The 16,247-nt window shown below is 42.8% G+C and overlaps 1 protein-coding gene across 1 annotated transcript in view; it reads right to left on the bottom strand.

Annotated features, from left to right (window-relative positions):
• The window catches only part of LOC124742726 (syntaxin-1B-like), a 70,270-nt gene that overhangs the window by 21,563 nt on the left and 32,460 nt on the right, over positions 1 to 16,247 (bottom strand). Inside the window, exon 2 of the mRNA XM_047248808.1 lies at positions 5,735 to 5,815. Coding sequence (XP_047104764.1) covers positions 5,735 to 5,815 — 81 coding nt within the window. The remainder of the gene's footprint in view (positions 1 to 5,734; positions 5,816 to 16,247) is intronic.

Below are 16,247 nucleotides of genomic sequence, written 5' to 3' on the forward strand. Positions count from 1 at the left end.
AGTTAAGTTTTATCTCTGACAAAAATTGCCTCTGCTGATCATGTGTAAACTTTACTACACCCACGTTACATAGTGTTTATATCACTCCTGATGTCTGTCTTCTCAGTTGACAAGACTTAGCATTTCCAGGAGGACCTCCAAAGATGTCCATCCAGGAGGACCTCCAAAGATGTCCAGCACAGCTGTGGACAAAATGTCAGAAACAAAAATTTTTTTTTACTTTAGCTGAACAGCCCAGAAGATTCATCAACGACTATGACATCCATTTGTGAAAGCCTTCATTGTATGATCTTTGTCTATCCTCTTCCTCAATGTATGTGGGCCCCTCTCATCCAATGATCTGAGTACTCTGCCCTTCCTTTTTAACCTCCCCACCCCAAAGAAGGAACTTGTAGTTCTGAAAACTAGGAAATGTGTCACATTTATTTTTATAAATTGGTAATTTTAATACAGTAATCATTCATACATCATTGATAATACAGATCTTACACCAGTCCTTATTTTTCATGAATCAATTTGATATTTCTTGTCTCATTACCGGTCTTAAAGTGACACTTTGCAATTATAAACCAAGTTAGTTGGCACAGTGGACGGCTGTTGGGAGGATGTTTATATTTTCTGCTCAAATGGCTCTAAGCACTATGGGACTTAACAGCTGAGGTCATCAGTCCCCTAAACTTAGAACTACTTAAACCTAGCTAACCTAAGGACATCACACACATCCATGCCCGAGGCAGGATTCGAACCTGCGACCATAGCAGCCGCGTGGTTCCATACTGAAGTCTAGAACTGCTCGGCCTCCACGGCTGGCATATTTTCTGTGATTTTCCTAAATCCAATTCTAGGATGGTATCTTTAAGAGGCCTGATATTCCATACCCAGCAAGCAAATTGCAAGTTTTCCGCAGCATGTGTAATATTAATGATGAGAATGCATTTATTCTGGCAGAAGATTTTACTTTTTGTTCCAGCCTCTCTTCTTCTACTTGCAATGTGCACTGACAAACTCCTTGTTAGAGAATAATCCTCATTTCTAAGAAATTAACTTTAATTTCCAGAACAATATAAAGGATTCTCCCGAAACTTTACATTTTGAAATTAACGTCACACCATTATTTCTATTTTGGTAATATTAAATCTGTATCAACTCACCTTGGACTATATGCTGGTGCCAAGAGTTTAGTTGGTACCCTTTATTGTCTCTCACCCTCTCAGCCAAGGAATGCCATCATCAGTAAGTTGCATTTCTGAATCACTATAATATCCTTCGATATTAATATAACATAATTTCTCTGTTGAGTTGTTGTTGTTGTCATTATTGTTGTTGTTGCTATTGTCAGCAGTATGTCCTCATACCTCGTACCAGATTTTACTAGTAATATTACTTACATTTTCTTTATTTGATCTGCACAAAATATTTGTGCTCTCTACAGCAGTACTTTTACATTGTGGCGTCGATAGGTCACATCAACCACGTAAAGCATGTTCTTTGAACTCTAACTGCTCTGATGAGCCGCCATGTTAATGTTTTAGTCAACCTTTGTACCTTGTACACTGTACACGTGTATCCTTCTTTGTGCTGAAATATATGTATGTATAAACATTTATGGGAACAGTTTGTTGTGTATACAGTTATCCATATTTCTGTTTCCCATATTGGTGACCCCAATATGGCAGCCACCCCATGTGTTAGTAAACATTCCCCCTCTCTTGCGCAACGACCACGTGTTTCAAGAGCCATCGCCATTCCCTGCATGACACCAATGCCTCGCGCTGTTTACTCAAGGCAAAGCTAACAACAGACAGTCGCTGCACGCCCCGATCTGCTCCGTGCTGCATGCGCAGCTGACCTCTCCAAACAAGCACATGCCGCACTCACGTAATAGGCATGTGACTTTCGTGCTGCCTTTTCCCAATTGCGCTAATGGCTATGCCTCATCGCACCTCACTCGTCCCAAAACTTCACGTCAGGACATTACTCAGCCTCGTGTGCAGTTCTCAGTCTCTTCCGTCACTGGCGGAACAACACACAAGATAATTACCACTGCCAGCCCTCCTATCAGACACAAGGTTAGACACCTCAACCCCATTAAGTTGCACATGGCACGGCACAAATTAACGAACTTCTGGAGGCAGGCATTCTACAGCCATCAGACAGCAATTGGTCTTCACCGATTCACCTCGTCACCAAACATGATGGTTCTTTTCGAATGTGTGGTGATTACAGATGCTTAAACACTCGTACCATCATGGACAATTACCCAGTGCCGAACATAAACGATTTCACTTATATGTTATCGGGCGCCACAATCTTCAGTGTGATTGACTGTAAAAACGTGCCTATCACCAGATTCCTGTAGTGCTGGAAGACATTCCAAAGACTGGTATCATCACGCTGCTTGGTTTGTTCTAATACAACTTCATGCCATTTGGCTTAAAGATTGCAGCACAAACATGGCAACGTTTCATTGACTCAATCTTATGACAGTTCGAGTTCTGCTTTGCATACATGAATGACATCCTCATTTTCAGCAAGTCGACTGAGGACCACGAAGGTCATTTGTCCCAGGTCCTCCAGACCTCAAACTCCAATGATGTCGAGGTCAACAAAGATAAATTCCAATTGCGCCAGTCTTCTGTGACATTTTTGGGTTACGCAGTCTCCGCAGATGGAATACAGCCTCCCAAATCCTGCATGCAGGCTGTCACATAATTGCCTTCCCGGCTACATACATAGAGCTCCAATGTTTCCTGGGTACTATAAATTACTACCACCGACATCTACCTTCTGCAGCCGCCATGCTTCCCCACCGACGCACTCGCTGTCTGGCAAACAGACATTGTGCCTGAAGCCAGTCTGTTGGACTGAACTTATCCTAGATCCTTCAGGGCTCTAAAGACAGCATTAGCTCACGCCATCATACTCGCACACCCCAATCCGTCTGCCGAGTTGTTCATCTGTACGGATGCCAGCAACATCACGGTCAGGGCGGTATTACAGCAATGCAAAGGCGGCACGGTTTCACCACTTCATTTCTTCTCTAAAAGACAGTCTACAGCACAGAAGAAATATTCCACTTTTTATAGAGAACTTCTGGTAGTTTATGAAGTCGTCAAACATTTTCGCCTTGACATCGAGGGCTGTTCTTTCTTCATCCTTACTAACCACAAACCACTGGTGGACGACTTCTGCAACCCTCCCGAGGACCCACCCCTTCTGTGTTTCCACCACTTTAACCTGGTCTCTCAATTTACTACAGACGTATGCTACATCAGAGGCACAGAAAACATCCCCACTGATTTCTTTTTGCAGATCAATATTGCCTCATGCATCGTCGATTTATCTGACCTCGCCGCTCTCCAGGCCTCTGATGAGGATCCTCAGACATCGCTTGCATTTACCAAAGTCAAGTTCCCCACCGTTTTGGATGAAGTGTGGTGCGATTCTTCTACTGGCAGTCTGCGGCCATTGCTCCCTACCACGTTGTGCCGACAAGTCTTTGAGCCTTGCATAACCTCGCCCACCCTGGCGTCCACGCCACCACATGCCTTGTCACTGAGTGTTTTGTTTGAAAAAATGTTAAGCAGAACTGTCAAACCTGGGCACACAGCTGAATTTCCTGCCAACACAACAAAATCAGACCCCCCCATTTTTCAAGTTTTACATTCCGCAAGGACGTTTTCGTCATGTACATATCAACCTTTTTGGCCCTCTGCTACTGTCAGAGGGCCACAGATTCCTCTCCACAATCGACCACATGTCTCGTTGGGTGGAAGCTGTTCCTCTACCCAACATCACAGCAGAAACCGTGGCCAAGGGATTCGTCTCATCACGTATCGCTAGGTTCGGCTGCCCATCCACCATCACCACCGACCAGGGTCGACAGTTCGAGACTGCACTTTCCATGATTCTATGTAACCTTTGCGGCATTAAAAAAATTCATAAAACAGCCTACCACCCACAAAGCAACGGTTTAGTGGAATGATGGCACTGCACCCTTAAGACAGCAGTCAGTTGCCATGACTGCCTCTGGTCTGAGGCGTCTCCTTTGGTGTTACTTGGTCTCCATTCAACCTTAGGGAACCATCTCCGAATTCATTTTTGGCAAAAACCCAGTTCTACCTGGGGAACTTACTTGGTCTCCATTCAACCTTAGGGAACCATCTCTGAATTCATTTTTGGCAAAAACCCAGTTCTACCTGGGGAACTTATCCTACCTCAAGCACCTGAGGATTTCCCCACCTCCCCAGACTTTATTAGTAGAATGCACACCCACTTTAGACACGCACGGCTACACCCGCCCATCAGTCATTCCCTGCCGGACACTTACGTGCCAACTGCACTTAACACGTGCTCCCATGTTATGCTCAGGATTCCATTAGACAACCCCTGCAACCCCCTTACCTAGGCCCCTTTGAAGTACTCCGGAGGTGCAAGACGACGTTTGACGTTATGGTTAAAGATCGCCCGCAGACCATTTCACTACACAGGCTCAAGCCTGCTTTTCGTGAACTCTGACACCCCTCTGCCATCCTAGTCGGACCATTCGGACGAATTTTCCATTGCTGAGCCTCATAATGAGTTAGCTCATCCCATGGTAGGGTCTTCTCCTCCCGATGATTCGTAACCGCAGTTCGTGGGTTTCCCGAGCATGTCGTCATCAACCCCATGTGCAGGTTTTGATGACGTTTCATCTACTGGAGAGACTTGCTCCCCGACTTTCAACTTGCACTGCAACGTACCACCTAACCACGTTGACGATGTGTCGATTGTCACTTTCGATGACAGTGTGCTTGTGCTCCTTACAGACACTGCAGACTCAACACTCAATGAGGAACCAGATGTCAAGATAGTGCATAGCCTGTCCATCCCCCGAGAGTGCGATCCATCAAGAGTCCATGCATTCACCTCCTTGGATGGCTCAATCTGCATTAGGGGCAGGCACGCTTGCATGCCATACCCCTCCCCACACCTCTACACCAGCGCCGGTCGGTGCATCATATACCCCCGCTGGCTGTCTGATTATAATGTGGGCCTGCAGCCTGTCACCACGCCTTCGCACGCCACCCTGACAGAGATGGAGCTTCGAGTCATGCACCTGCTGCCTGCACTACTCACTCCGATGTCGATGCCCACATGACCACAGGATTTTCTGTGTGCTCCTAATAGTGAATGCTGATGTTCAACTGATACTGTGTAATATTATGTATAAAACCGTATCATAACTTTAATTACAAACATATACTAACATGTTCTCACTACCTGTCAGAATGCTGTAGTGATGAAATTGGGTACTTTCTTGAAATCTGAAGAGAACCACTGTGAAGGCTGGTGGTATTATGTTAAGTCATTGAGTCCCAGACAGCCACAATGAGAAAGATTGCTGAAATATTAAAGCTTTCGGACAAATTCCTCCTTTTGAAACAGAAAACAGACACACATTTATGCAGGCACAACTCACACACAAATGACCACTGTCTTTGGGCGCTGGGGACAGTGACCATGTGTGTGTGTATGTGTGTCTAAGTTGGGCTTGTGAGAATTTGTTTGTGTTTTCTCTTTTTCATGTTGCCTGTCTGTGACTCATGCCTCCTTTATCTGCTGTGTAGCAACCTACCCTTTCCACATTGTTGTTATTGCAGCCTGGGCTTTCCCTTGTTTTAATGCATTACTGAATTAGAAAAATCACAATTAGATCTAATCAGTTTTTTTAGTATTGAGGCCCATGACAAACCTTTTCGAGGAAAGCATCCACATGTTGGATCTTGTCATCAATGTGCACAATGACTGTGCCATAATCCTTGCCTTGTTGAACCTGTAAGTATGAAACAAATGTGTTAAAATTTTTTATTTATTGAGCTTAATTTAAAACAATTCATGATGCCTTGACAGTTATTATTTCATATTATAGTTTCATATGATGGCTACAAAATGTAAATAAGTTTTAGAACACTCTTGGTTCATTTGTCTGTAGTGCAGGAAGTGAAATCAGAATTTTAATGGAATTATTGTCTACACAGCAGAAAAACTCATGTCATCTATAATATTAAAGAATGATAATTAAATGTCAGGTCATAAATCAGAACATCTAATCTAATCAAAGAATTATAAGATACCCTATCCAATCTTGTTCTCAAAGGAAATTTAACTCTGCAAAACTGATGTGTACAATGTGAACGTATACGCAATACAATTGGACTGTAACGTGATTGTCTTGCAAACAACGCACAGGTACATACCATGTTTATGCCATGCAACCAACCACGTATGGTGGTCATGTAACGTATGTAGTACGATCACCTCTAGTTTGCACAGTTGTGCCCATGATAGCTGCATTGTGTAGTGTACCGGCGACAGCTCAATTAGCTGTGTACTGTATGGTGTTAACTGTGTTCGTACAAGTCCTGCTAACAATGCCACACACCTGCAGTAATGAGGAATACGCAGATATGGTGTACGTTTATGGCTTCTGCGATGATAGTGCTACTGCTGCAAGAGACAAATACTACAGGCACTTTCCGACTTGACGATTACCTGATCGCAGGTTGTTTACCAAATTGTTTATCACTTTGCATGCAACAGGCTCTTTTCCAAGTAGACATTTTTGTCTGACCATGCACATCAACAAACTTTGCAAGAACAGGAAGAAATTACCGCAAGTGTTGAGCAAAGTCCCAGTACAAGCATACAACGAATGTCCCTGTGTATGAATGTCCCACAGACACTTGTTTGGGAAACATTACTTGCGGAAAACCTGTATCCATTTCACATACAGTATGGCCAAAATCTCCATGTTGGTGACAATGCTCAATGACTTCAATTCTGTCACTGGGTAGTTGAGAATCTTCATTTGCTTCCATACATACTATTCACTGATGAAGCCCAGTTTTCACAACATGGAATAAACAACACACGCAATAATCATCTGTGGTCTCGGGAAAATATACACACTTCAGTGTATAGCAATTTCCAAGTTTGTTTTGCCATAAATGTTTGGTGCGGCATGATTGGTAACCTTTTGATAGGTCCATTTATTATCAATCAGCAACTGACAGAAGAGAGGTTCCTGCATTTTTTGGAAAATTCATTTGTGGAACTATTGAAAGACATTCTACTCTAATTCACAAGTCACACTAATGATCTGTACACCCATTCAAGGAAATATATGTTTGTAAAAGGGAAGTAGTGGACATGCTTTTCCATGTTATGAGTAGAAGTTATCTTCTTTTGCTCCAGTAACTGCTGCAGAATGTGAAGAAGTCAAGCCTTTTCTCAGCGATACATGGTATTGCAGAGCTGCCGATTAGCAGGACCTCTACTTCATGAGAATCAACTGTGGCAACCAAACTAAAAAAGAGGTAAATATATCAGACATTAGTTGGGTGACAGATCTCATGAAGTGTTCTAACTCAGCTTCAACTATGAGGAGTGAGCCAGCAGCTACAAAAAATCCTAAATCAACAAGAAAAACACTTCATAGTCTTAATTGCTTTGCGATACAGGGGGTGCTAATGTCGATGTCAGTCATCTGTAAGTGAGCATGGCAGTGAAACACCAGTTTGGTAGCGTTCTCATTATAAATAAACTCCTTAATAGTGACTTTAATATTTCTGCTTTCTCTTTGCTATTGAAGCAGCAGCACCATTTAGGATAGGGAAAGTTAGTTTTGTGCAATATTCTGAGCACAAGTTACAGCCAGATGTGGGCTGGATTGCAGTGAATTATGCATAGCAACAGTTGCGAAGTAGAATAGAGGCCACAGAGCCGTCAAATTGCTGAAAGAGTATACAAAGTGGTTTTGTATGTCGCAAATACAGGCAGAATGGGCCCACTGGCCAACATAGCAAGTTATGAGTACATGACACGAAGCGGCACATACGACAAAACAGAGGCGTACAGCTGTATATAAATAGGTGCGGGTTTCTAATGAGATTCATTCAAGTGTGGCAGTTCTCCTGGACGGCAGGGAGTGTCACACCACCAGCTACATGCAGCAGCAGATGGGGTGCCAGCATTACAGTCCACGGCGGGTCACTGTTTCGATCCTCTGAGGCCAACGTGGGGTCCGTAGCCAGCCAGCAGTGGGCCACTCCACGGCTCGCTACCGTGGGCAGTCATCCTGGCTTCCAACACCCACCAGCGGCATCCCAAGGCAAGGGCCACAGATTTGGACGCCGGATCACAGGCGCTTGTTGTTGCTCTGATCTCAGCCACGCTGGCGAGGAGCACGCAGCAGGCCGCCTGCGGCTCACACCGAGCAGCACTGAGTTGGCAGGGACGCAGACTGCTGAGTCAACTGCTGACACTTTGGCAACAATGCAACTCCGGTGGCATACAAGGCTGACACAGAGTGCGTGCACAGGTCTCTGAGGCATCCATTCTGTGCCAAGCCATTTTGCAGACAGCGAAGTGTGACCTCAGCATTGCGGGACCCAGTGACGCAGACTGAGGGGAACATGGCACTGTAGTTGGAAACAATAAATCACTTGGAAAGCTCAGACGAGTCTTAATACAGTGCCTTTTGCCTCTCCCCACTACATTTGGTCATTCCGATACATTTGGTGGCAGAAGTTGCCACTACATTAGGTGTCAGAATAGCAGACGCCAGCTGTCCAGTACGACATTCCAGCCCGCCGCCTGCATTACATTCACAAGATGTGGTGAGTTTTGACCAGTTTTCTTTTGAGTGTTGGACATTTTCTTTTTTTGTGTTTTTGAGTATGGCTCATGGTAGGCCATTTTAAATGTTTCACGTAGGCATATTATTGTTTTTTCCTTTTGTCAGAATAAGTGTTAGTGTATTTGGGGCAGTAAGATATATTATTCTTTTTTTGTGGCATTTAATTACTTTTGTATTGGTTTGAGTATGATGTTACTGTGTATGATGATACTGAGGTGTAAGGAGTCAGGTTATTCTTATACTTGAATGTTTTGTTTCGGGACTAACTGGGAATGAAAGCAACACAATGGCGGAGTCAGGGACACAAGGTATGTCGGAACCGGAAGCCGTATGGATTTTGTTTGAAAAATTAGCACAATTGACAGCATACAATACGCAATTGAGAAATAAATTAATACCTAGAAGTGAGTGGGAAACCACATCTGATCAGTCATTGTTGCCTAGGATGCAGGAGATTGATCCAGCTGCCGCGAGTTTGATTATTCCATTTTCTGGCAAGGCATCTGAGGATGTGTATTCATTTGTGGAGGACTTGGAGACTTCAGCGGTGATGAATGGTTGGTCTGATGAGCAGTTGTTTCATATAGCCAAGATTAGATTAACAGGTGAAGTGAAAACATATGGAAGGGGAAGTCCTGAATAACACACGGTTGCTCCGCACATTAGCAGGGCAGGTAGGGGAATACGCTAAGGCATCGGAAGACGTAATAAATCGTAACCTGGGAACCCTATTGGGGCATCTAGAAGTACTAGATAGCAGGGTGGTGTTAACCAGACTTTTGCAAGTAGTAGCTAACAGTGGATGGGATGTGCAGGGAGTAATAACGAATCTGCAAGAAGCGCTGCATCATGCATAGCAAGGCCAGATAAGTACCGATTTGTTACCACCAGACCAATATTTATGCAGGTTGCGCAAGGCACAGAAGGAACAACCATCAGAGTTATATTTAATAATGGAGCCCAGTGAGCAAAATTTGCCATTTTTCTACCATGTTGCAACAGTAAGGGTAACAACTGACCGCGCACGAGTGTATATTTTAGCCAAATTCCTGGTTATGGTGAAGAACGCGGGCTTTCAGTGTTACATGGTCCACCCATAACCAATGAAATAGGGAGCATTGGCGGTGATTCATCTCTTCATCATTGGGGTGGACGCCTTATTGGTGCAACACCTGGATGGAGGTGTGCTGTACTCAAAGTAGGAAGATGTGGTGGTGTCGAGTCACCAGTGGGCATTAAGGTTGGTATGAAATGTATGGGAAATTTGGAATGAAGTAAGGGGCTTGAGGAAGTGTTTGAAGAGCTTAGGCAATGTGCAGAGGGCAAGGAAATGCTGAAGGAAGTTGCAGGGAAGCATAAGAAATTGCATGAGACTTATAAGATGCTACGGAAGCAGGTAGGACAGATGGAGGAAGCAGTGCCATGGGTAAGACAGAAACAATGATGGCTGAATGCAGGGTTAAAAATTTTGAAGACAGTTTTTGGAACTGCAGACGAAAGTGATATAAAAGAACTGAACAACACGGTGGAAGTGGTGAGGTAACTCGCAGAGGAGAGTAGGGCAACGGAAGCTTTGCATGCAACTCAGATAGGCGCATTGGAAGGAGAAGTACTCTATGCTTTGCGATCCAGAAAGTAGTACAGTATTTGTAGTTTTTTTTGTTTATGTGGCATGTATCATTGTGTTTGCATATGTTGTATGTATTTTCGAATATAGCCTGCTGCGGACAGCAGTCCTTTTGAAGAGGGAAGAAGGGTGATGGTGATCCCTGTCTTCTGGTTACTGAAAAGGGAAGTGTAGCGTCTGACATATGTGGAATGTTGTGGGAGGAGAAATCAAATGCAGTTCTGGAGAACTAAATGCGTCGGAGTAAATTTTGCGGCAAAGCCGTAATAAATATGTGTTGAACAATGTAAGAGATGTACGATTTCCTGTTTAAATTTTTTGTTATCGACAGCGCTGGGTTAGGAAAGTCGTGTTTATTACACCAGTTCATATAACGTAATTTAAGGATGAAAGTAGTCACAATTGGTGATGAGTTTGAATCAAAAATAGTGAATGTTGGAGGAAAATCCGTGAAGCTACAAATATGGGACACGTGCACGGTGCAGTTATTTTTAGCAAGGGGGAAAGGAATAGACTGTCCAAGGGATATTGTGGAGCTGAAATTGAGCTTGCAATGGGTCGAGATGCATTGGATCTTCTCCACCTAAGAGAATTTGGTAGTAGTAGGAAGTTGTTTAGAGCAGGGAGTATTTGCAGAAACAGATCATATAGAGCTCAAGGGGAGTGGAATTTTAATCAATAGAACTAAGTGTAACATAAATAACCACCCTTCCACCTGCCAGCTTCAACTTCAGGAGTCACGCAATTGAATGTTACGCAGCCACAGCTACACTGGCCAGAAGCCACTTTAGAGCTTTGCCAAGGCAGAATCTGACCTTGTTAAATCAAACTCTGGACCTAGGTCTGTTGAGATCCATAAACCAGTTCATTTTCGAGCAAGAGGGGCGCATATCAGCCAAACAGGTTGTTGCTCAGTGTAGGTAAAAGCAATGGCAAATAACAATCATTTTGAGCACCTCTGTGCCAAGTGTCATCACAGCCTTAACTTTGTTATGTGTTGTTGTCTTTCTGATCAGGCACAGAGCTAATTCCAAGAGGGAACCAAGGGTAGTCCAAGTCCCAGTGGATTGGATGTCGAGGACGTGAGACGAGTAGGTAAGGGGTTGATCGAGCAGTGGTTGTCCAGTAAGGAATTTTTACATTTTGTTCCATGTCATGGTTTTAAGGGGCACTAGACCACATTTAATAGTAAGGAAATATGCCATAGGTGCTGACCCAAACAAGTGAAGAGCTAGTTAAGGGTCAACCTGGGGACCGGGTCTTTCTGAAGAGGGGAATAATGTAGCGGCTCCACCATTTAGGATAGGGAAAGTAAGTTTTGTGCAATATTCTGAGCACAAGTTACAGCTAGGTGCGGGCCAGATTGCAATGAGTTACGCATAGCAACAGTTGCGAAGTAGAATAGAGGCCACAGGGCCATCAAATTGCTGAAAGAATATGCATAGCAGTTTTGCATGTCGCAAATCACAGGCAAATGGGGTCCACTGTCCAACCTAGCGTGTAACGAGTATGTGATGTGAAGTGACGCATATGGCAAAACAGAGGCACACAGCAGCGTATAAATAGGTGCGGGTTTCTAACGAGATTCATTCAAGTGTGGCAGCTCTCCTGGACGGTGGGGTGTGTCACACCACCAGCTACACACAGCAGCAGATGGGGCGCCAGTGTTACAGTCCACGGCGGGTTGCTGGTTCGACCCTCTGAGGCTAACAAGGGGTCCATAGCCAGCCAGTGGCAGGCCACTCCATGGCTTTCTACCGCGGGCAGTCATCCTGGCTTCCAACACACGCTGGACGCATCCTGAGGCAAGGGCCGCAGATTCGGATGTCCGATCGCGGGTGCTTGTTGTTGCCGCGATCTCAGCCACGCCGGCGAGGAGCTTACAGCTGGCCACCTGCGGCTCACACCGAGTGACACTGAGTCGGCAGGGACACAGACCGCCAAGTCAACTACCAGCACCCTTAAGATGCTGCAACTCCGCTGGTGTACAAGGCCGATACACAGTGTGTGCATGTGTCGCCGAGGCAGCCATTCCGCGCCAAGCCGTTTCGCAGAGAGTGAAGTGGTGACCTCATCATTGCGGGACCCGGTGACACAGACCGAGGGGAACATGGAACTGTAGTTGGAAACAATAAATAACTTGGAAAGCTCGAACAAGTCTTTATATGGTGCCTTTTGCCTCTCCCTGCTTCATTTGGTCATCTTGATACATTCGGTGGCAGAAATTACCTTCTTTTATTCCAATACCAGACAGATGCACAAGAAACTGAGTGAAAAAATTTGGACCCATTCATTTGCTTTATACATAACCAGAACTTCCTAGAACTTTATGATACACCTTTTTCCAGACTCTGAATGTGATAATTATCTTAGGCTTCACAGATAGCAATTCTTTAAGCTGCATGAGTTGCCATTAACTTTTGTCTATCAGTTTTCCTGTAACCTCTTTTGTAGCACTAGTGTAGTAGTCTCTGTTTTTACAATGTTCTTTGAATGGAACCATAAAGCTAGGGAAGGTCTTTGTCATCTTTTATTACTTTACTTGTAATGTACATATCCAGACCACAATTCATAACATCTTTCAGCTTTAACAACAATTCTTCTGCTTTTGCCTCCTTATCAATTTGACCAAACAAAAAATACTGTCCTAGCTCACTTGATGTCCTTTTTGCTAATGGTGACCATTTTTCCTGTCATAGCATCAGAGGTGCTAATTTGTGTCTCATTGGTGACACTGTTAATAAAATTGGACCTGCTTGTAGCTAGGTTTAAAATATTCATTTTTCATCTGTGTCGTCAGACTAGTTGTTCAAGGCAGTTGCCAGACAATGTTTATAGCAGTACTTCACAGGTTTGTTTGTGTTTACTGCTGCTAATGTACCTATGTACATAGTTTTCCTGATTGATACTGAGCAGGTTAAAGCCAGAACATACTACTTTATGCTCTGAGTATTTCTGTACTATTATGTTTAGGATATCTTTGAATGACTCTAAAACTGAGATGTCTAAATCTGGGAAACATAATTATGTCCACCACAGCTAAACTTGTCCATATTAGTTTGCATTCAGATTAATTTCAGATCTTGCTAGGTCTAATGCTTGTGCTTGTCACCATAAACTCTCCTCCTCCTGCAGAGGCTAATCTATCATTCCAATATACATTCTATATGTTTCCAGAAATTTCCCTACTGGATATTTTGAGTATCAATAGTCTGTTGAGGCTACTGCTTTCTATTAGAGACTGGGTTCCATCAATTAACAACTAATAATTTGAAATAATCAATGTATTTGCAGTCTGGCCTGCTGAAATAACTGTGCTATCTGATACTGATTTTTCCTCTCATAGTTTTTGAATATCATATAATTTTAAAAAATAAAAATAAACAAAACCCACATGTACTCCACAGATACTCTGCCTCCTGAGTTGCCACTTTCAGTGTTTCAGCATTCATTTTCTCACTTTTTGATGCATCACAATAAGCTTATTCACACAAGTTTCTTTTAATGTGCAATACTTTCATATGCAAATCGAGGGTTGATTACTATGGAGGTTCACAGTTTGTTACTGTCTTCTCTCCACTCCCCTCTGCTCTGCTCCCCTTGCCTACATACATCTACATACTCCACAAGCCACGATACAGTGCATTACAGAGGGTACCACGTACCACTTTTAGTTATTTCCTTTCTTGTCTCACTTGGAAATTACTGTCTATAAACCTCTGTACAAACCCTAATTTATCTTATATTATCTCTGAGGTCCTTGTGTACAATGTATAATGGAATCAGTAGAATCGTTCTGCAGTCAGCCTCAAGTGTTGGTTCTCTAAATTTCCTTAATGGTGCCCCACAAAAAGAGCATCGTCTTCTATCCAGCAATTCCTATTAGAGTTCATGAAACATCTTTGCAATTCTTCCAGGCTGATTGAACCTATTGATAACAAATCTAGCAGCACACATCTGAACTGCTTCAATGCCTTCCTTTAATCCAAACTGGCGAGGATCTGAAACATTGAGCATTACTCAAGAATGGGTTGCACTGGGGTTCTATACACAGTCTCCTTTGTAAATGAGTTTCACTTTCCCAAAGGTCACACTATAAAACAAAGCCAACTGTTTGCCTTCCCTACTACCAGCCTTTCGTGCTTGTTCCATGTCGTATCATTTTGCAACGTTATGCCTAGATATTCAATCAATGTGGCTGTATCAAGTAGCACATTAATGCTCTATTCAAGCATCACATGACTATTTTACTACCTATCCTCATTAACTTAAATTTTTCTACGTTCAGAGCAAACTGCCATTCATCACCCCATCAATAAATTTTGTCGAAGTCATCCTGTATACTCCTACATTCACTTGTAATGAAACCTTCCAGCACACTACACAAAGTAATCAACAAACACCCATAAACTGCTGCTCACTCTATCCATCAGATCATCTATGTATACAGAGAATAAGTGTGGTCCTATCACACTTCTCCAGAGCACTCCTGATGTACTCTTGTTTGAGATGAACATGCACCATTGCAAACAACTTTCTGGGTTCTTTTTGAGCCACCCACATATCTGGGAACCTAATCCATATGCTCAGACCTGCATCAACAGTCTGCTGTGGGACACCATGTCCAACACTCCCCTCTCCACCCCCTTCCACACCTTCTTCTCCTACTTTTAACATACCACAGTTGTCTAGTATGGAAATATCATCAGTAACAGCAATATAATAAATAAAATGTTTCAATTAAAAATAATTTTCCAGCATTAATGCTCAGCACATCATTTTACTATAGATTGCAATTCAATACATAATTTTTAAAGCATTTGTCCAAAAATTTGAAAAGTTCATTCATGATGCAAACGATTTAGGAACTATGAAAGCAACAAATTCTTGCAACTTTGACAAAATAATTTAGACAGTCGAAAATCAGAGTGTGCATTCATTGTTATTAGCATTACGATTGTGTACTTAGGTCTGTAGCTATGGTTATAGAAACTTTCCTTTCATTTGTGCCTCAAAGCATCCACGTCATCATGCAAAATAATACTCATGGCTGTGGTCCAAAATGTATGCACTCTTGGCAAAGTGCAGCACACAAGTCATTACATGACATACTGCTCCATGATTTAATCAGAAATGTTTGTTGGTTGGCCCAGACCAGTTCTCTGCACTGCTACACATGAAAAAATCAGTCTAAATAAGGGTCACCAACTTTGCTTTGATCTGTGAAACAGGGTTAAACTTTTCCCGACTCCAAAGTCATTACTGGTAATTAAGAACCCGTTACCTATAGGAATGTTACAGGTTGCGTGGCTTCTCTTATAATGTCCTCCAATCCATATACGATCTGTAATATAGTGGAAAAGTGTGCAAACTTTTAGTTTTCATATGTTTTTGTGGTCACCATTCTTGAAGTTAACTGCTGTAGTGAATCTGTAATGGAGTGACACCAGCCCTTGCCATGTCACTTCTTCACACTTTGCAATTAGGATGGATGCTGAGAGAGAGGTCCAATCTGTTCAAACCACTAACTGATGCAAATAATTTTGTGACATCTCTTCTGTGTTCTAATCAAAGTGTCTCACTTTTACAGTTGTACATGATACAGCACACAATAGATCGTAACATGTACTCCTGCACTGCTTTTACATTTGAGAGATACCAGGAGAGAAAGACAGTTCTTATTTATTCTTCATTTGTAAAATATATTTAAGCAGCAGATTTATACAAATCTTTCAAGTGCCATACAGTATATCCTGTGACAAATATGTGATATTTTACAAACAAATTTAAAAAAAGTTTTAAGAAAAGCCCTACAGCATATGGCTACTACTTTAATATAATGTATTTACATCTACATTTACATCTACATTTATACTCTGTAAGCCACACAATGGTGTGTGGCGGAGGGCACTTTAGTGCCACTGTCATTACCTCCCTTTC

This window comes from Schistocerca piceifrons, chromosome 1 (genome assembly GCF_021461385.2).
Source record: "Schistocerca piceifrons isolate TAMUIC-IGC-003096 chromosome 1, iqSchPice1.1, whole genome shotgun sequence".
Classification (NCBI taxonomy): Eukaryota; Metazoa; Arthropoda; class Insecta; order Orthoptera; family Acrididae; genus Schistocerca; species Schistocerca piceifrons.